The following is a 22,652-nucleotide window of genomic DNA, read 5'->3' as shown; positions in this document are numbered from 1 at the left end:
CTAGAAAGAAAGGAATTAAAAACTCTGAGGCATTCGCTAAACCAATCAGCTGTATTGGTGCTCCAAATGTGAACAAACCACGTAGCTCGTGGTTCTAAGAATGGTAAAGGCTTGGAGGAAATTACAGAGAGACCCTTGAGAGTTAACTCGTGCCTCTGCTGACTCTCCAACAAAAGGCAAAAAGAAGAGCTCATGTTATTGAGTTTTGCTCCATGCCGGGTACTGCTAACAGCTTTATACGTATGAGTTCTACTGAACAGTGTGAACTCGGACTGTGAACAAAATGCAGCTTACTTTTGTTTTTTGTCATCTCATTAAACTTTATTCAGTGAAGTAACTGACCACTGCCTTTGGATGGTGATTTGGCAGATTCTTTCCTTCTGGTCACTTTCTGTTCTAACAACAGCCTCCTTTCTAAAGTTGCTATCCCCACCCCGCTTCAGGTCAGAATGCAATAGGAAGCCAGCTTCAACTTCCTGCCCTCTTCCCTCTTCCCCACACTCTGGATGCTATTTGCTCCTTTCCAGGTAGAAGGTGAGAGGGAGGAAAGGTTATGGAGCAGGACAGTTCTTACCTGGCTGCGGTGTTTGCCCTGCCAGGGTCTGGCAGATGGGCAGACCTGACGCTGTCCCTCCTGGACACTCTGCTGTGACTCTGCCTCCCTTCAGGTCCCTTTCCCCACTGATGCCATCCCTCCATCCCAGTGCTCCTTGCCTTTTCCCTCCTTGGCCTCCAGGATCAGGTAGTTTACCACTGTCTCTTCCTCTGGAGTCCCCTTGCCTCTCATCCCAGGAAGATCTTGTGCCCATCCTCGTCCAGGAGACCTGATGATAAGTGCTATCCCACCAATTCTTGGGTGTACCCACTTGTTCCAATAACCATGCTCACTGTCTCTGCCAAAGAAGTTGAGAACTTGGCCCTCTCTACCCCCAGGGTTGAGGTTCCACTATGGCCTACCATTCATCCACATTGGCTTTCAAATACTTGTCTTCTCTGTCTCCCAATCACAGGGAGCACATTTCAAAGGTCCCGGAGTGGAACCTCAAAATGCCCTCATTGGGCCTGGCTTAGAAGGTGGCTTCTCCCAAGTTTGGAAATATGGGAAACTCACATCGATGGGCCAGGCCTCTCCAAAGAAATCTCTTTGCCAATCCTCTCACACCAGTCTCTTCTCCACTCCTTGGTGGTTTTACACTCTTGATATAAAGGTTCCCTGATAGCTATTATATTAGCATATCATGTCAATGAAAACTAAAACAAGGAGAAGCCTATTCTAATACCCTAGTACATAGGTACTAGCTCTTTTGGATCCCAAAACAATTCTATGGAATAGGAATTATCCCCATTGTACAGATGAGTAACATGAGGTGCCATGACATTTAGTAAATCACCCACGTTTTACTCATCAGATAAAAGATAGAACCAAGATTCAGATTCAGACAGTCTAATTGGACAGCTGGTGTTCTCAAGCCATAGACTATATGCCTTTATCTACAGATATCATGTACATGGAAAATCAAGTCACCCTGCAGTGAATTGCACTTGGCCAAGGAAGCAAAACACAGAAAATTACTAAGTCTTGGAATAGAGTTAGACTTTTATTGAGTCTTATTAAACGATCAGACTTTATGCAACAAAAATATGGAATGGAACTATTTGAAAAAGATTAATCTACTTGTATAAAAATATGCTGCAATATCTCTCACCTACAAATGCAAAATCAATCACTTTTAAATCTTCTCCAGCTACCTCAGGTTTCTGGTTCACTTCTTTAGTAAAACACCTCAAAATAATTTTCTATAATTATGTCTGCTTCTTCTACTCTCATTCACTCTTGAATGCACTCCAAACAGTTTCATAGACACTAATCTATCAGAATATCTCTTGAAGAGGTTACTTAGGACTCCAGGATCTTTTCTCAGCACTCATTGTGCCTATCAGCAAGATTTGTGCAGTTGATCACGCCCTCCTCTTGCAATACTTCCTTCTCTTAGCCCCCAGTGCACTACACCCTTGATTTTTCTCCCACCTCACCATCTGCTTCTCCACAATCTTCACCGCTTCTTCTTCATCTTCCTTTCTTTGATGCTACAGTGCTTCTGGGCTCAAGCCTCAAACTTCTCCAATTATATTTGTTCTTTAGATAACCTGATCCAGTCTTTAAATATAATCCATTTCCTAATGACCCTCAAGTTCGTATCTCTGGCTTGGACTAATCCCCGAACTGAACTACAACCTCTTGTATCCCACTGCCTTCTAGACATCACCACATGGATATCTTACAAGCAATTTCAAACTTAACATACTCAAAATGTATAGATTTACATAATCCCCAAAAACACTTCCTCCCACAGTCTTCCTCATTGTAGTAAATGGTGTCTCCACTTTCCCAGTTTCTCAACCTCCAAATTTGGACTCTCATTCATTCACATCCCATCCAATATATCAGCGAATTCTATAAGCTCTACTGTGAAAACATCTCAAATAGACCCCTTCTCATCCCCTTCAGCAACAGCACCCCATCTAAACCACTCTTATGACTTGCCTATGCTATTGGGATATTTTCCTAACTGGCCTCCCTGCTTCCATCCTGGCCTCTGCTACAAGCTATTCTTCATGTAGAAGTCAGAGGGACACTTTTAAGTCAAATCAGGCCAAACTCTGCACAAAACCCTCCAATGCTTTCCCATCTAACCCAGAGGAAAGTTCCAAATTCATACATTGGCCTTCCACACAGCGTGGCTTTCAGTTTCTCCTTTGACCTTACCTACTCTCCAACCCCATCCTACCTTACAACCACCACACTGTTGCACTAGTCACACTGGCTCTCACACTGTTTCTTGAGCTTTTATAGGAGAAACATTCCCTGACCACTGCTATTATCTATCATGCTATCCTGCTTTCTCTGTCTTCTTGGTAATTATTTTCACTTGATATATTAATGCTTATGTGTTTATTTATTGTGTCTCCCCTTGTAGGATACAAGATCCATAAGTGCAGATCTTTGATTTGTTTTTTCACTGCTGTCTTCTCATCACCTGATCTAAGAACCCAGAACAGTGCTTGACCCAATATTAGGTACTCAATAAACATTTGTTGATTTCAGGGGCCATAAGGATGCCCTATGAATACAAACAGTAGAATAAAATATCTTTAAAGAGGCACAAAGGGAGGAGTCCTGGTCTTTTATTTTTAAATGCAGGTGGGAGTATGCCACTAATTTATTAGTAAAGGAGTAATTATTCAGATTACCCTGAGTTTGCTTGCTCTGTGGCTATGGTTAAAAATTAACATTCTAGACATTTTATTAAAATGAGCACTGTTCCTCCTAAGCAGTCTTTCCCACTTTGAAAATGTTTTTACTCCAAAGACAAAACATGGAAATGAACCTGAGTCTAATTAATATGAGTATAATTGCATGTATAATTATTGGATAATGTTATTGTAAATAAGCTGCTTCTTAGCAAACGTAATTTCATTTGAATACAAGATTCACTTTTAAAAGTTCTGAACTTTTTATTTCTAGATTTTTTTAGTTCTCTTATTTATGCATTATCAAATGTGTCTATGTATTTTTCATTGCTGGATTATTGTTTTATGGCTTATATTTCCATTTCTCTTGCTCCCAATGTTGCATTCAAGAAAAATATTTAGGAGCACACAGTAATAACTTCTTAGGGTAATGTTACTTTACAAAAGTAGTATTTTAACAGAACTTAGAGTTTGTAGGATTATGCAAGCTAAAATGTTTCTGCTCTATGAAATATATTTGGTTCACCTCCTCTTCTAAATTCCATGTATCTCCTTTCAATATCTGCTTTCCAGGAGACTATGGAAGATTGATGGAGACATTAAATGCAAAAACTAAAAGAGAAAAACATGTAAATGTGAGTCTTCAGTTGACTTTAGAGGAGATATATTGCTTAATAGAAACATGCAGGAAACAATGATAGTGGGCAGTAAATCCCAGATTAATTACATTTATTCAATATGCTATGGAACCAATGCATATAGCTGCACTTTTTTATAAAGCACTGTAATTTATGATTTTTGGCACTAGACAGTAAATTTATAAGCATTCATGCTGAAAGACATGATTTTGTCCCTTATTACCAAAAGCAAAATTACTCTGCTCTATTACAAACCTATGAGATCTCTATCCTCACATCTTTTATTTATTGATTTCTCAAAAATCTGTGCTTTATGTTTCGTTATACAATCATCAGTATACCTCAAATGTTGAAAGATTTGAAGCTGCTAAGTAACAAATATTTGAATTCACAATGATATTCTAAATGATCCCGGAAACATCATTTTAAGTGGTAAAATCAATATGTATTTTGGTTCATTAGCAAAATACATAATGGCTATTTCTAGCATCTCCTCAGACTCTCTGTTTAACCAATTTGTATTGTGATGTTTGGCCTGAAGCACTTCTATTTTTAGTTCTAATGAAACAGGCTTAAATTGCTTATTTTCTGTTTACTAAAGTCATCCCGTTTGTTACTATGGGAACTATGACAAGTGCTCTAGCTATTTTATTAAATGAATTAAAAATATAGCTGAAGACTGAAGGTGCAGCATGTCATTCTTAAAACATACTTTCCAACATCTGTAAAACCATGGCCATACTTATAGAAAATAAGAAAATAGCTATAAATAAGGTCTTCTAAACTGCAAATCTGTGAGGCTATCCACGTTTAAAAATATGAATCATAACTCACACATAGGCATCCCCAATTTACAAAAAGTCTACGTTCTACAAGTATACTTGTAAGTAATTTCCTTGGAAATTAGAACACGTTCACCCATGGAAACAATTTCATAAATAATAATTAGATCTCCAGGCCCACCCTCAAAAGCTCTTCAACCTGTGATATCTCAGTCTATAGCAGTGTTAGCAATAGCCTTTGTTCTCAGCTCTGATGACAGGAGCCATGTTGCAGGGATGAGAAGAAAGGAAAAAGTTTACTCATACTTATTTTGTTTTTAATAGGCAGAGCATATATTGGACACCATTTTGGAATACTAGCATCCACTAGACTTTGCTGGTGTTGAGGCCCCCAACTACATTCTTCGCTATTTGCCAGTGGCCCTGTCCCCAGCCTCTTGGTGTCCTCTCACTTTCCCACATCTCCCTCTGAAGTTTCATGCCCGACTTACCTTGCTCCCAACCTCCTCCTGCCTGTACATTGCACATTGAATCCTCACTTTCCTCAAGATTCAAGATGCTCCTAGCTAGTGTTAAAAAAGAAGGCAATCAAAATACACTCTATTGCCCAAACAATTGAGAACTCTTCCTTAAGTTTTTGAGTTTTAAAAACACAATGGAGTAGTCCCCTCTATCAGTAGTTTCACTTTCTGTGGTTTCAGGTACCTGTGATCTACTGCACCCAAAAACATTAAATGGAAAATTCCATTTCAATTCGTAAGTTTTAAATTGCACACTGTTCTGAGTAGCCTGATGAAATCTCATGCCATCCCACTCCAGCCCTCTTGGGATGTGAATCATCTCTTTGTCCAACATGTCCATACTGTATACACTACCCGCCCCTTAGTCACTTAGCACCCAGCTTGGTTATCAGATCGACTATCACAGCACCACAGTGCTTGCATTCAAGTAACCCTTATTTTACTTGATAATGGCTGCCAAACATAAGAGAAGTGGTGATGACAATTTGGATATGTCAAACAGGAGCCCTAAAGTGCTTCCTTTAAGTAAAAAGGTGAAAGTTCTTGACTTAATAAGGAAAGAAAAAAAATCATTTGCTGAGGTTGCTAGGATCCATGGTAACTTTTATTACAGTATGTTGTTATAATTGTTCTATTGTATTATTAGTTATTGTTAATCTCTTATTGTACCTAATTTATAAATTAAACTTTGTCCTAGGAATGTATGTATAGGAAGAAATGTAGTATATATAGAGTTTAGTATCGTCCTTAGTTTCAGGCATCCACTGGGGGTCTTGGAATATATTCCACTGTGGATAAAGGGGGACAACTGTACTTTTGAACCTAGACAAATCCCAACCTGTGAAATTTCCATCGCTATGACTAACGAAAATATTCAGAGGGTAATGATGTAAGAAAACCACTTTGAGGGAATGTTCAGTTGTAGAAGTCAGATCCAAGAAGTCAGTCAGAAGCCAGTTGATTTAAAAGAAGCCAACTTCTTGACTGTATTCTTTAAATCTTGGCTCTTAGGTTTTCTGTTAGAGATTGGGTGGTGTTAATTAATTGTAAACTGAGTTATCTCTATTCACTTCATTTCCAGAAGATTCTAATAAAATGTATTTTATTAGCCCTATAATTCTGCCTTTAAAAGAGTATCATCTTCCTGGTTGAAGGGGTCAAATTAACACAATAATATAGACAAAATTTTGTTCTTATTTTATGACAGATTACAAACCAAACAAAATCATCGTAATTTGGGCACTGTGAATTTTGCACAAAAAAGGAAGAAATTACTGGAACATTTAAGACAGAGTCAATAATTTACTATTTTATGTCCAAGAAAGGAAAAAAAGGAAATCATTTGCTTAATGCTAAAATCAAGATGACACAAAATGAGTTATATTCATTGTTTATAAAGCTATATTTTATATAGATTCAGAATTAATCAAAATATATAGGGAAAGGCTAAGAGTTTTTTCTAGAAAGTTAAAGAATGTCTTTTTTTCTATACTAATTATTATAGTGGTGGATGTGAAAACAAATAAGGTTTGATATTCTGTTTTTCCATAATGTAGTACCTGAATTTGCCAGTAAAGTCTTTCTGGCAAAATTTGTACATTTCTGTGTAAATATATGTGTAATAAAATATAAAATAAAAAACAAAATTATTTTTTATTTAATTTCAGTGGTCATTTAAGATAGAAAATTCTATAAGGGTTTCACAGAATTTTAATATTATTGATGCTTCAAAATAAAGACATACTTTTTGACCTAACTCTCATTTTTCATTTCCTTAGGGTCCACTTTCATTTGTAACACTCACATAATTCCAGTGAAAAACCAAGAGGGAGTGGCTATGATGTTCATCATTAATTTTGAACATGTGACAGATGAGGAAAATGCTGCCTCCCCACAGAGGGTAAACCCAATATTACCAGTCAAAACTGTAAACCGTAAGTAAAAGGCAACATGTACATAATGCTCGTCAAGTTGTCCTACTGTAGCAATTTTAATACACTTTTCCATTTTGACTCAGTTCTCAAAATATGTTTGCATTGTAAGTAAAACAATTTTAGATAAGGAAAAGCCATAGCTGATGTTACCCTTGGTGCCCTACACAATTGATCAGCTGATTTCAAAGCCGTTTGACTTGGATATACCATAGTTCATTCAACCAGTCTCCTACTGATGGACATTTAGGCTGATTCCAAACTTTGGCTGTTACAAATAACGCCAGAATGAATTGTGCATATGTGTTCTCATATGTGTATATGTATATTCTTAGACAAAAGCATCTTCAGGGTAAGGTTCTGTAAGTGGGATTCCTGGGTCAAAGGGTAAATGTACATGTAATCTTTTTAGAAACTATCAAACTCCCCTCCTTATGGTTGAACCATTTTACACTACCACCAGCAGTGTATTAGATCTTTTCCCCAAAGCCTTGTGGACAGAGTGAGTCAGGCTTCACAATTTTTGTCTTTATGATAGGTGAGAAGTAGTACCTCAATTAGTTTTAGTTTACTCAATATGAATGAGGTTCATATATTTAAGCACTATGAGCATTTCTTTTTCTGTCAATTGTCCATTTCTCATATATATTTTCAATTTTTTGTTGTCTCTTTTCAAATTATAGAATAAATGACAGATTGCTTCCCCAGCCAATAATTTGTCTTTTATATTTTACCTGATTTTTGTCATGTAAAGGTGGGGGTTTTTGGAATGTGGCTAAATTTATCAACCTTTTCTTTTGTTGATTCTCAATTTTTGAGCTATAATTAGAAAAGCTTTCACCATTCCACAGTTGTAAACAAATGCAATTTTTTTTCTAGACCTTGTATGGTTTTATTTTTTAGTACCTCTGATCCATTTTAGGTTTAGCTTGGTTTATAATGCAAGATATAAATTTAATTTATCATTTTATCAATGGCTCTCCAGTTGTGCTAACGTCATTTATTGAAAAGTCTATTTTTTCACCTGTAATTTGAGATGCTGTGTTTACCATGTACCAACCTTCCTTAAGTGCTTACGTATATTTCTGCACTTTCTATTCTGTTGGTCTTTTTATCATATAAAATCACACTGTTTTAAATATACAATTAATCTCTGATATGACATGCACCCTTTGATGTTAATTTTCAGGTGTTTGGGGTTATTTCTTGCTGAATATTCCATATGAACTTTAGAATCAACTTGTCTAGATACAGAAAAAAAATTGGATATTTTATTGGATTCACATTAATTTTATAATTGAATTTGAGGAAAATTAACATCTTTATGATGTTCAGTTATTCTATACAAGAACATTATGTGTATTTTCATTTTTAAGTCTAATTTTTGTGTCTTTTAGAAGTGTTTTAAAATTTTCCTTATTGTTTAATTTGCTACTCGGCATTTAACATTTTTGTTGTTGCTGCTATTATAAATAGAATCTTCTCTTTCATTATGTCTTCTGATTATTTTAAAGCCTCCTGTTTTTTTCTGAGTATGTTAATTGCATATCCTACCATCTTAGTAAGTTTTCTTAATTTGCAGTGGTTTATATATTGACTCTCATGTGTTTTTCAAGAGTCCAATTATATCAAACAGAAAGTGTTTTACATTTTCCTTTCCAATTCTTACACATCTAATAGTTTCTTTTTTAATTGTGCTGGCTATTACCTCCAGAATATCATCAAAAAAGAAATTGTGGTGAACATTACGCCTTGATCCTGACTTTTATGTGAATGCCACCAGTGTTCCCCATTAATTCAAATGATGACCTGTGGGTTGTGTTCTATGTGCTTTATAACTTTAAGGAAGTTTTCATTGACTTACATTTATTAAGTATGGGTGTTGAAATTTGTAAATTGCCTTTACAGCATCTATGGATATGAGTGTGCCATTCTGTTTTCTGATTTTTATGGTAAATTTCATTAATGGAATTACTAATACGGAACTCTTCTTACATCCTTGGAAGGAGCCACATTTGGACATGACATATTTCATTTTGCAATATATCATTGGATTTGTCTAAAATTGATTTAGAATTTGCGCATCGATATTCATTAGGGAAACTGATCTGTAATTTTTGTGTGTGTATGTGCAATTTCATCAAGTATTTGTATCGATGTTATAATTCCTCCAGAAAATAATTTGGAGCTTCTTCTCCATTTTCTATGCTACAGAACCATTTAAATACTTTAGGGATTATCTGGACTTTAAAATTCAGTATGATCCCCCTGTGAAATCATATAGCTCTAGTACTCATTTGTAGAGTAGCTTTTTGAAAATTTTTTTCCAGAGATTGGACTATTCAAATTATCCAGCTCACCAAGTATCAGTTTTGTTAAATTTTATTTCTTGAAAAATCATTTATTTAATGTAGATTTTTAAAATTTATTTTAATAGAATTATGCAAAGTTGCCAGTTATGATATTTTAAGATTTCCTCTGTTCCTATAGTTATTTCCTTCCTGATATTTCTCAGTTCTTCTATTTTGTTTTCTCCCATTTGAAGTTTTCTGTTACTTAGTGCTTTTGTTTCCAAGGAACTAAATTTCATTGTTTTATCAACCCTCTTAGTTTATAAACTCATAAAATTTTGCTTTTATCTTATTAAATTCAGGTTTTTATCAGCTTACTTTGTTCATCTTCTAACATAATTGATTTATCTGCATTCTTTCAGTTTTTTTGATATATGATTTTAAGGCTATATATTTTTCCCCAAACACTGTGTAAGCAATACTCTATGAATTCAGATATGTGGCATTTTCATAATCTTTTTTTAGAAAATATGCAAATTTTGTTTTCTTAGTTTTTAATTGGAGTTGTTTTGTGTAGAGAATTTTTAATTTTCCAGTAGGAAAGGTGTTTTTTTAAGTATTATTTTATTAGTAACTTCTGGGTTTATCATCTTACGGTCATAAAATGATGTCTTTATTATTTCTCTTCTGTAGTTTACTAAGGTTTTTCCTATGGTTTATTATTTGACCAGTTTTCATGAATGATCTACATGAATGTGAAAAGAAGGTGATATTCAAGAATATTAGGGTACAAAAGTTGACATATACTTTGAAAAGTCTGCCTTATTGTGTTGTTTTTTAAGACTTCTAAACTTTTATTTCTTTTCTGTCCATTAGATGTGTCTTGGATTAAGAGAAGTGTATTAAAGTCTTCTGTTATTAGGGTATTTTCTCTGTTTTTCCTTGTATCTCTTGTAATTTCTGTTTTACAAATATTGCTGCTGTCTCACTTTTTTCGTAGCTATTCACATTTCACAGATAGTCATATAAATCGTTATATTCTTACTGTAAGTTAGCCTGTAGCATGCTAGTGTATCATATTTTTTAATTAATAATTTTCCATCTAAATTCCACTGTATCTTAGATCATGACACGTGTTTTTTCTTTTTCCATTTTCTTGTTATATCTTTCAACCACCTTTTAATCTTTTTTTGTTTTAGTTATGTCTTTTTTATACATTGTAGAGTTAGGTTCTCCTTTGTTTCTTGAAATAAAAAACACTTTTTTCATTTTAAACTACAATAGGCGTTTACATTTATTGATATAACTAATATATTTTCTCTTAGTACTAACATATTGTATGTTAAATATGCTCTCTTAAAGTACTTCATGAGGTTATGTTTTCTTTTCTCCTTTTTACTGTGTGTTTTTGGTTTGTGTGACCCTGTTTTCACTTTTATTTTGGTATTCAGGTACATTTGTATTTTTTTCTAGCAGTTATCTTTACAAAAACATTTTATATAATGCCCTTCATCTCTACCCCTTTTCCTCAGACACTGCATTTTGGTTCCTTACTATAGCAAGAATCAAATTAGCTTCTAATTCTTTTCTTCCCCTTTTCCACCATGAAATTTTAGTTAATAATATTACCTGCCTTAATGCTTATCTTTGTACTCCTACCTATCTTATTCTTCTATCTTTCAGTCTGTCAATTTAAATTATGTCATTTGACTCCCAATTTTTACCATCAGGGCACTCGATGAGCTTATTTTACATTTTCTTCTTTCTCCTTCGCCTCTCATTTTGTTTGGTTGTGGTATTTCTAGCTTGTCAGTGGTTGTAATGTTTACCTACTTCTCACTTTTGTTTTGGTCTTAAATTTCTAGTGAAATGTATTCAGTGCTTACCACTAGTCTTTTTGCCAAAGGTTCCCCATTGTAACTTCTTGGATGAAGTTCATCCTCTTCAGGAAATGTTTATGAGTAAAATATTTTCATGGTTCTTTCATGTTCAACGCTATTTTTCTAGAGCCTTGACACTTGAAGGACAATCTAGGTAGACATTACATATTTGGCTCACAATTTATTGCCCTGTGAAACTTGTAGATATTGTTCCACTCTTTTCTTTCATCCAATGTTGCTAATGAGAAATCTGATGCCAACCTACTTGATTACCCTTTGTAAGTGATTTTGATAGTTTTTCAGAGTCCCAGAAGACTTCAGAAATAAACTAATAATAGGAGACTTTAATACTACTTCTCTTTCAAATCATGAAAGACTTTTAAAATCTAAAATTTTTACTAGCATATGTCCAGATTTGACTAATCTAAATCAATTTTCCCAGACACATGATGGGCCTTTCAATATGTAAATTCAATTTATCTTTTATTTCAGGAAATTTTTTGAATTATAATTTTAAATATTTATTTGATTTCTTTTTTCTTGTTTTTCTTCTTCAAGGACTCAAATAATACGTATATTGGACCTTCGTTGTCTGTCTTTCGTATTTATCACTTTCTGTCTGGTCCTTTTTTCTCTCTATTTCTGTTTTATTTTCTTGGCTTCTCTCATTTCTAACCTTTATTCTTGTGGGTGGCTTGTACTGTGGTTTTAATTTTTTACATGATTTTTCCTTTTTCTTTCCTGAATTTATTCCCTATATTTTTCAGTTCTAGCTTTGCATTTTCTTCTTGTTTGTCCAGTTCTTATTCCATGTTTTTCAATTCCTGACTCATAATTTTATTTCATATCTTCAATTATTGGCTTAAATGTTTTAAAATTTATTTTGGGGTGTTAAATAGTTATTCTATTTCATAATTATCTTTTTAGCACAATTTCTTCTACAAAGTATGTTTTTATCCCCATTTTCTGTTTTTTTTCTTTGTACAAATATTAGAGTTTTCTTGTTTATCTCTATTCATGAAGGACTTTCTTGGATCAGCATTAAAAGGAAATCTAGAGAGGGGCAAAAGGAATGGGACTTATTTGAGTGGGTTTCTCAGTTTTTCAATTCAAAGGCTCATTCATACATTGCAAGGAGTTTGTAAATTTGGGAGATTTTTGTTGTTTGTTCTTTAAAACATATGGCACTCCCTGTTTTTCCTTTGTCTTCTGATTCTTCTATTCCCTCTTATTTCAGTAAGGAGAACTTATATTCAGCTGCTTCCTTATTTCCCAGCCTCCAAGAGACAATTTCACATTTGGAGCTCCCTCCACCTCTCCAGGAAGTAGTGCTTTTCCGAGGCTGCTATCTGGGGTCTTGTGCACTTTTCAAGCCACTTTCTATTGTCTCTCTAGTAACCAGTGCTCTGCCCATTCAGGTCATGGATCTGCTCTCAGTATTTCTTACTCAGTGTGGAGCCCTCTTCTTCTGAGGGTAAACCATATTTTATATGTGTCCCATCACTCGAAGGAGACTTTTGTACTCCTCTTTTTTCACTTAGTTTCTGCCTGATTCTCTATTGTACTGTGCTCTCCTGAGCCAATTCTGCTGGTCTTGGGCCTTTATTTCCCTGCCTACACATAAGTTAAAGTTTGTAGTGTCTCTTTCTGTAGTTAGTCTTTGGGCATAGTTTATGAGTGTTTTTATTGGCCTCCCTATTGATCTCTATGGTTTTTAGGAGGATCCATGAAGAAAGTGAAATTTAGGCATCTATCTTTGTGGGAATCTGGAAGCCTTATCACAAAATTTAATGTCTGAGAAAAGAAATTGTTATACTGTATATAAATTCAGATAGAAAATTATACATAAGACAGAAAACACAGTCCCAAAAGCCTATGTTGTAAAACTAAGTCTAATACTAAATCAAATGTACACCCAGCTGAGAATTTTTTATAGTGTCAGTTACTTCCTTAGGTATGTCTAAATGACAGTACAATATTCTATTAAAAGATTATTGGGACAAATATATTAATGTAATATGATTCCAACATTCTAAATATTTTTCTCTGGACAACACCACTTGGGGAAAACTCTTTATCAAAATCACCAATTTGTCAGTCTCCCAGGTGACATATTTAGAAACAAAATGGAACTACTGTAAAAAACTATTGTAATCCCAAAATCTTGCTCCTTCAAGTTGATGACTGTTTTGATTTCTTTATTTTCTACTAACAAATTCCATCATTTTTTAATGATTCCTGGGAGTATACTTTAGGTAATGACAACCTGTATTTTGATCTTAAATGTCAATAAGAGAATTTGTTTTGAGGGTGCCTAGTTTTGTTTCTTCATTGTCTCCACAAATTATTCATTTTTTCCAAAAATTAGTTATCTTGCATGATCTGTAAAATTGGATGGAAGTGAAAAATGGAGTGATGTATCAGCAGCATGGCAAAAAAACAGGGATTTTTTTAAAATAAAATATTCATTTCAAACTGAAATACAAATGGAAACTTGAAACTTAGATTTCTTTAATGGAAGATAATCTATACAGTAGCCTCCCAGGATATAATACATTACATACGCAACTTTATACTGTGATTAAAATAGCATCTCATGTGAACGTCATAGCAAATTCAACAGAGATTGTTTTTTATTTTGTGAACATGAGTGATTTCCCTACACTGTGGCTGTCATTCACACAAGGAATCATTGGATAAAGTACAAATAGGCAAATAAAATTGTTTCTAGAGCATTGCAAAGGCCCATTATTTACAACCAGTGTATTGGTTTTGATTATACCTTTCTGTTATTATATGCTTTAAATTTCCCTTTACTTGGTGTCAGTTTTTGAAGAGTTGACTGTTAAATCAAGCAGAAAAGTTAAAGAAAGACAAATTAGACTTGGTAACTTCAAAATTTCCACTTTGTGTTATTTCTTATCTTGGGCAAACTCCTGCTGATATTTTTTTCTTAAAATATAATTTTACCACCTGTGTAAAATAATGATGTTGGTTATTTCAAACATTGTTGCTCCAGTGGTAGCCACTAAAACAAACAAACAAAAAAAGAAAATCAAATCAAATTTTGATACACCTTTTGTCCAGAAACATCTTAACCTTTAAAATGATTAATTTCTTATCTAAATAGGAGTGTGTACAGGTATGTGTGCATGTGTGCCCCTATGTGTTGGGATTTAAGTGGGAGTAATGGGGAAATGGCTACTGTTTGTCTGAGAAGATGTGGTATTCTTTAGACTGGCTCTCCTGAAATGTAGGCAAACTAAAGGAAACAATGTGAACTGACAACATAAGAAATAGATGAAAAAGAAATGACATGTTGAATTAAGAAGATTAAGTAACAAAAAAGGAGCTAAATATACAAGAGAAAAGATGGATCATAAAAAGGGACTATGATAAATTGGGCTGAGTAAATTCTGGAAACCTAGAAACTTGTTTTGTACTGAATGAAGTGGTGGGTCATTTCTAAATGCAAATATCTAGTTTCTGGATCAGGAACCCTATACAACAAAAGTGAGCAGCTATCTCTGGAAAGAACTAATTTTTCACAAATTTGTTCTCTGTTGAAGACGTAGGACCAGTCACAAATAGATGACTTATGTCCCCTGGTATGAAGCAAGTACAGAAGAGAGTATTATTTTGATAGGCTTAACTATCAAATTGATAAGTGCTGCACAATTGAGTCAATTAATTGCTACAAAATAAATGTAAATACCCAATAAAAGATGTTATTAAGCTTTTTCTCGCTGATGGTTTCTGTAAAAACTTTTCAGCCTGAAAAACGGAAATAGTACCGAGGGGAAGATAAAATTGCACTTTTCCTACCAACTAAATGGGGGCCACATTTAAAGGAACTAATAGCAATGGGAAAATGTTCTCTTTTTTCCTGCTTTAATATCTGTTGTTATGAAATATTTGCATAATGTGGAAGATAACCAAATTATGTCTTCTTGCATACACTATTAATTTCAGAGTTCATTGTCATCAAGTTTGAGACTTTTGCTTTTATTATTCTAAATAAAGTATTTTTGTTTCATTTTAAATTATTTACAAGTATATTTGAGTTTCATATTTCTTCTATTTTATAGCAGGAATCTAGAATTACCAGTCTGGTTCACACACACACATACACATTTTAGTCTGTTAAAAATTTTTCAAAGGCATTGGGGGAACCTAAATTAAACAACAATTCTTGGCTTAACAGTAGATGTCCAAACAGAAAATGAATGCATTCTATGTTTTTATCTTGTTTTAAAACCAATCAATTTGAACCACTATAAAAGTTGACCTTAAGCTCATATCCCCAAATAAATTTTAACTAATAGCATTTTCCTTTCTATCAGTTTAAAATAGTTTTTATTTAAATTTAAGTCTACTTAATTTACTGTTGCCATCACTGTCAAAAATCCATGAAGTATTCTCACTTTACTAAACTTGAAACATTTGCCAAGAAGAAAACAGGCCCCAAGTTAAGTATTTCATTCACAGAAAAGTAATGCATTTTATCATGTATTATTTTATAAATGATTATACTGCATGTCAAAACTATGCATGAGACCCTAAGTTTTGTTTCAGATCATTCACCTCTTTCCCTTAGCAAGTATCTCCGACCTTCATTAGGCTTCTCATGACTCTCACCTCAAATTCACTTCTCTGTCCCCACAGATAACCTCACCTCCCACACCTCAGAGCAGAGGGGTAGGGCGTGGGCAGGAACTCTCTTAATCAGCCTGCCCTCGGCAAATATATCTCAACCCCTGGTGATAAATCTTACCTGAGTCTCAAATCTCCACTTGAAACCCATTCCCTCCTCCATTCTCTCAAAATCTCTCCACCAATGCACCCTTTCTCACCAATCCTTTCCACCGGCTTTTTCACTTTTGCTCATACTCATGCCGCTGAGAATAGGCTGTATTTCAACAGATACATTCTGTTTATATGACATAATATTTTCTCAAAGTTTTAATTAGTTGAATTTGTTGCCATCCTTTAAAAATTGTAAGATTACACGTAAAATTAAGATCACTTGCTTATTTGGGAAAAATAGGAGTGTCTGGCCACATGTTCTCAATAAACTGAAACAGAATACTGAGCACACTTTCAGATGGGGAGTGCACTCTCTACTTTGCTGCAGTCCTCATCTCTCCTTATTGTTTGATTATATCTGGCTTTCTTCATTTATGTTATTTGTCTCTTCCTGTAGGCATTTGGATTTTCCAAACCTTCTCACTCATATCCCTTATTTTCTTCATTTCTCTGCCCACTGGAATTGAGCTCTCTATGTTGTGCTCACTGCATTACCCTCTAGGTTGAATGTACCTTGCTAAATGTAATTCCTTTCTCTCTGTTCTTTTATGTTCCATGACACCATATATCTATGCTTCTTTTGATCTCTGTAACATTAGTACCAAAATTTAGTACCGTTTTCTTGTTCCTCTTACTTTACTCTTAAACACTGTTTGTTTATCCCCCAGAAGGTACTCTTAGCCTTCTTCTCTTCTTGTTCATCTTCTCTATACACCCTGCCTGGGCAAACTCATCTGTGACCTCAGTGTAAAGACCCGCCTCACAAATCAGTATCTCCAGCCCTTACCCTTCTCTAGACTTTTCTCATTACTTAGGACTTCATATATCCAGTTGCTCACTGTGCATCTCCTTTGGAAAATTTTAGCATTTCTGGAAGATTTAACATTTCAAGCTAAGTCTTGTCTTTCCATCTCCAGCTACCATTCACCCCATCCTGTCAAAATCTCTTGCTCTTCGTACATTGTGATGGTGACATCAAGCCAAGTGAGCCAGAGACCTGTGCATCATGGTAAACTTTTCCTTCTCTCTAATCCTCCCTTCTCCTAACCAAACAGTGGTCAACTTCTGCCAAGCACACCTCACGAATCTCCCTCTCAAACAGCCCACCATAACTGCCCACTCAGGCCTTCAACACATCTTCCTTGGACTGATGCAATTATCTCATGATTTGTATCGCTGCTTTTGGCTACTTTTCCTCAGGGTCACATGTCATACTACTGTACATCAGATCATAATACTCCACTATTTATATCCTTTACAATTTCTCTATTGCCTGCAAATATAAAGCTCCAAAACCCTGTGCTTTATACAAAAGACTCATGCTATGGCCTCCGATATTTTTTCAGCCTCATCTCCTATCAAAATCCCCTCCCCAATCAGATCTGATATTTCACTGGTGGTTCCTTGAAACCACCATACATGTTATATCACTTTGTTTGGTATCCTCTCTACTAGAATGACTTCATTCCTCTGGTACACCTTTTCCAAAGGTGGAGCATTCCTAACTCACCCAGACAGATTTCCATCTTCCTGCCCCTGTGACATCATGATACTTTATACCTGTCTCTACCACTATGTTGGTCATATCTATTTGCCTGGGAGACCAGTAACATAAATGACTGAAGAAGGCCAGGAAAAAAGAGAGAGGTGAGGGTTGTGGAAAACTAGAGAATGTTTACCTTATTTAAAGCAGCCAAGAACCATTCTACTCTAGTTCATAGCAGGGATGTTGTATTTTCTTCCATGTATCCCCAACGTTTTACAAATAGTAAGTATTCAATACATATTTGTAGCATATATAAATAAATGAATTGCTAAGTTATTTTTATACTGAGTATTTGTTATCTTTTCCTACTGAATGAACATTAGTCAGTGATTCTCCAAGTGTGAGACCATCAGCATCATCTTGGAACATGTTTGAAATGCAAGTTCTTGGACCTTGCACCAGAACAACTGGTTCAGAAACACAGAAATTCAGCAATGCGTGTTGAACAAACCCTTCAAGTCATTCTGATACCCACTAAAGTTTGAGAACTACTTGGTCTAAGTTAGTTAATATCTAGATAAAAGTATAGAGATAAATTGTAAGGAAAACAGGGTATAAAACTATTATAAAGTTAAATTTCTATAGTATCTTATTCTCATAGTTATTTTCAAAAGTGGACTTTTTCATTTACTCTTATTAAGGTACTATAAAGGAGGTTCCATTACCTTTGAAATGATTAAAATTATACTCTCTAAATCAAGAGAAGGTTTTTACCTTTATACTTACCAAAATAAAAGTTTGAATTACTCTCAAAGCTTCACCTGAAGCTAAATCTATACATACAAAATACAGTTGGTAATTTAGGCAATTATCTAGATAATTTAAGCCACTAAAAATGTATTCATATGCTTTACACTCAATATTCTGATTGATTGACACGTAAAATATATAGTTGCATGAATAGGTACATTACTCCCTCAAATTTGTATTTCAGTTTTCACACCTCAAGCTAAGGAACAAAGAAATATTCTGTATAGCTAGTTTATAAAAGGGCGTTCACAGTGTTTTTACTGCTCTGCATTGGAGCTGAAAGTTATTCTTTAATTCAAAGATGAAGAGCTGCGGTAGTAATATAGAGTTTCCCACTCAGCGAGCATTACTATAGAAACAATCTGTTATTCAGATGGATTTAATTAAAGGTTTTATAATATAACTAATGTTTACCATTATCATGTGTTTGGAAGTTTCCTCTTTTTTGAAGATTAAATTTGGTATAGAAGAAAGAATCATGACATGGTTGCTAAACGAAATCTGGGGAAAGTTCAGTCAGGGGTTGCAGTCAATTTTACAGCATGTCTTCCCCCCAGGATTCAGGCAAAATACATATTTCTAAGATCAAGAAAATTGCTGGTGGTTGAAAAAAATTATGCTTTATCCCTTCATTAGCAATGAATGTTAATGACAGCCTAAATCAGCATATCCACACCAGAGAGTCCCCATGTGTTCTGCGTATCATTTAGAAGAATTTGTTACCTAGCAACAACCAAATAGGGTTCAGTCCCTATTCACACAGCATTTGGGTAACTGGTTTCTGTACCATTTGTGTTTGGAATACTGCATCAAGAGAATCCCTGTCAATGTGATGAGAACATGGTCATCCTGGGTCAATCTAGGTTAAGACATTATTACTTTCACATAACTTGAATGGACTCTTTAATTTGGCATTTGGAAAAGGAAGAAATCTATCAAAGAGAAACAAAATAACAGGATTGGTAAATCACACTTGGATTTATTAAGAAGTTATCACACAGAAACCTAATTAGGTATGTATAACAGTGATGTGTTTGCTTTCATTTCCAATCCCTCCTCGCTGAGGGATTTGAACCTTGGGCTGCTAAAAGCAGTCCACTGTCTTGTCCTGTTTTCTGCCTTATCTCCTTTGCCCCAGACCTGTGTTTTCAGCTTCTTTGCTCTCATGATGACCCAGTCAGGTTGGAAGTAGTGTCTCTCAGACATCATCAGCTTTTGCAAACCTGTTCTAGAAGTTCTCTGCTGCTGCTGCAGTTCCTGTGATTGCCCTCACGCAGGCTGCAGCACTAACTTCTCCGACCGCTGCACACGTGTGCCGTGCGCTACTGGGTTGGGACTGACGTTGCTACATGATTCCAATTTGGTCCTATAGTTACTACCTTATTGTAAAATCTTACTTTTTCTCTGGTATCTCTTACCCTAGGAAATGTCCCAGGAGTCTTAGTCTTTCAAGGCACAACTGACCACATCTGCTCCTTTGAAAGCTCTCAAATTTAGCTTCAGGTTTACTAAGTCCCTGGTGATCATTTATTGTCACTAACACCAGGACCACACTGGTGGCACTGCCCCATTTGTCACCCACTAATCAGGTTAGCCAGGTCAATATTGAGTTCAGACTGAATGATCCTTTTTCCCAGTCTAACTTCTAACTACTGCCTTCTTTGATAATATTATGGGCTGCTCTAGCAGCCAATGGGCAACATCATAAACTCTTTACATAGTTAGGAGTAGGAAAGACTCATTTCCTTGCAGGGGGACTCTACGGAAATTTCTCCCTAAAAACAAAAGGTAGATATGTCAATTATCTTTCCTCTTTCTCTCTTCAAATTTGATATATCGCTCTCTCTGACTCAGAGATTAAAGTCATGTTTCTCTGCATATCCAGAGCTATTTGGCTGGAGAAAAGTCTCACAGTGATTTCAAGCCTCCCAATTTAAGTGTCAGACTTGTGAATTCCCTGACTTTAGAAAGGTACATTGACATTAATTCACAAATCCTTATTTTGTGTGCTAATAGCTGATAGTAGACTTAATTCAGATCATAGTCTCTTTCAGATCAAAAACAGGCTAGTCTTCCCTGTCTGTACAGTGGACACCATGTCGCTCAGCCAGACACCTTCCTCAAGGTTGGTTACTGGAAATATTGGCTGCTGAGGGTGCATAACTCCGCCCCCACTGGAAATCGTGTATTGCTTTACCCAAGGTTATGGCCCTTCCTATGGGGTGGCTGTAGCCAGTGACTGACTGATGCAGAGAGACAAAGGCCAGTTACCCTAACTTCAATCTGGCATAAATCTGCAGGGCTATCCCAGCTCCAGAGCTCCCAGGAGGACTGGCTGCAGCTTCAGCTGCATTTGCATGACAGCTCAGCTTCCTCTGCCCAATCCAGCCTTTCTCCCTTCCTTATGGGTGGATCTCCTGAGAACATTCCCCATAAAACCAATCGCACAGTCCATTTTCAGGGATCCAATCGAAGACAGCTCCCACCACTCCTAATCCTTTGTGAGGGGACTATCGCTGCTCATGGCCTTTACAATGTCCGTTACACACCCACACCACATGTATGTCCTTTCCTAATGCCACTATGTTCTCTAGTTCACGTGACTTTTTCAACTTAAGTTTCTCTCTACTTTTCAGTCTATACTTCAACTAAGCAGAACCAAGCAGGAGTAAAATGCTCCTGACTTATATTTAGCTGGTTTTTATTAGATAATCAAATTATTAGATAATCAAAGTTCTAAGAGTTTATAAAAATGATGAGACATTGAACCAAAGGAGTGATTGGAAATTTGTAATTGTGAAGAAATTCAGTGATTAGGCATGTATGGAGGATTTTTCAGAAATATTTGATTTTCTGCAAGAAATATTATTGTTTATAATATTCCTAAGTATATTCCTAAGTTGGAAAAATTGTTTGAGGTCAAAATGGGCACAGTAGTGTTTTTCCAAACTTTGGTACATGAGACCCAGCTCCCAGAGGAGAGAAAGAGAGAGGCGGAAAGAAAGAGAAATAACAGTTCAGATTGATGAAGTCTTCTCAATTTGGAAAAGCTGGGAAAACCATTTCCTAAATTTACTACCACAGGAGATGGGGGAGAGATGTAGTTGTGATCACTATAATTTTGCGAGAACTGTCGTTAGTGTAAATATATAAGCCAAAAACTCAAAACTGGAAGGAAATTAAGAGTCAAGTAATCCTAAGGGATCCTAGGGGAGGTTAGTGGAAGGCTTTTGGTTGGGAAGGGGGTTTTGTTATTCAGCCTCTGAGATCATAAACAAAATTGTGTGGATGCATTTATCCACATTTATTTAGAGGAGAGAATTATTATTCTCACTAGATTCTCCTAAGGATATCTGTAGCCCAAGAAAAGACCAAATCTTCGATAAACTGAAATTAAATCAAGAAAATTCCTATTTTATTCTGACTTTACCCTGATTTCCTATGTGATCTTGGGCCAAGTATTTAACATCCTTGTGTATATAAATTTGAGTCTTAAATCTAGGCTTTTTAAAGAGAAGGATGATGGGAATATCTCTATGTCTTCTTGGTTGAGAGGTAAAAAGCTCTTAGTCAAATATGATATAGGATATATGAAGATGCAGCTTTACAAATTGACATATCCTAAGAAAGACACTGTAGTAGTAGTTAATTATAAGTTCATTGTTTTAGAGACTATATATCCTCTTAGATGAAAATAGCATATTTAAACAAAATCATGTCCATGTAAGTAGTTTATCAGTACTTATAATTATTTCAGGGGATGTGTTTAAAAATGTGTAAAAAAGCTTATTCTGTTGTTCATATTTCAGATTTATCAAGCATTTAGTAGACCAAACAAAATAGTATCTATGTTAATTATTCAAGTTAGAAAGCAAATATGGTAAATATGGAGACTTAACTTACAAGGGTGTTTTCCAGTGTTAAGAACCATAACAGCATTACCCTCATCTATGTTTCATATTTCAAGCCAGAAAGTGCTAGCATTGAGCAAAATTCTCAATGTGTATTCTTTCCAGATGAACTGCAGTTAGACAACTAAATCTATAATGCAATATAACATGGTCATGTTAACCTAGTGATGCAGAAAAGACCATCTGTACCACCTTGGCTATGACTAAGCTATAGGAGCAAACTAAATGCCTTGTGTGGTCATTAATTAAGAAAGGCAGTGAATTGTTTTTAAAGGAGGAGGGCAATGTAATTGTTGAAAAATGAATAAAAGTAGGAATTGACCTTCAGTGCATTGCAATAAGTT

The 22,652-nt window shown here is 35.2% G+C and overlaps 1 protein-coding gene across 1 annotated transcript in view; it reads left to right on the top strand.

The window, feature by feature from the left end:
• KCNH7 (potassium voltage-gated channel subfamily H member 7) overlaps positions 1 to 22,652 on the top strand; it is a 465,565-nt gene that overhangs the window by 291,684 nt on the left and 151,229 nt on the right. The window contains exon 3 of the mRNA XM_046659484.1: positions 6,972 to 7,127. Coding sequence (XP_046515440.1) covers positions 6,972 to 7,127 — 156 coding nt within the window. The remainder of the gene's footprint in view (positions 1 to 6,971; positions 7,128 to 22,652) is intronic.

The sequence above is a fragment of the Equus quagga genome, chromosome 4 (genome assembly GCF_021613505.1).
Source record: "Equus quagga isolate Etosha38 chromosome 4, UCLA_HA_Equagga_1.0, whole genome shotgun sequence".
Classification (NCBI taxonomy): Eukaryota; Metazoa; Chordata; class Mammalia; order Perissodactyla; family Equidae; genus Equus; species Equus quagga.
The sequence above is the reverse complement of the archived record's forward strand: the minus strand, read 5'-3'. Positions and strand labels throughout refer to the sequence as shown.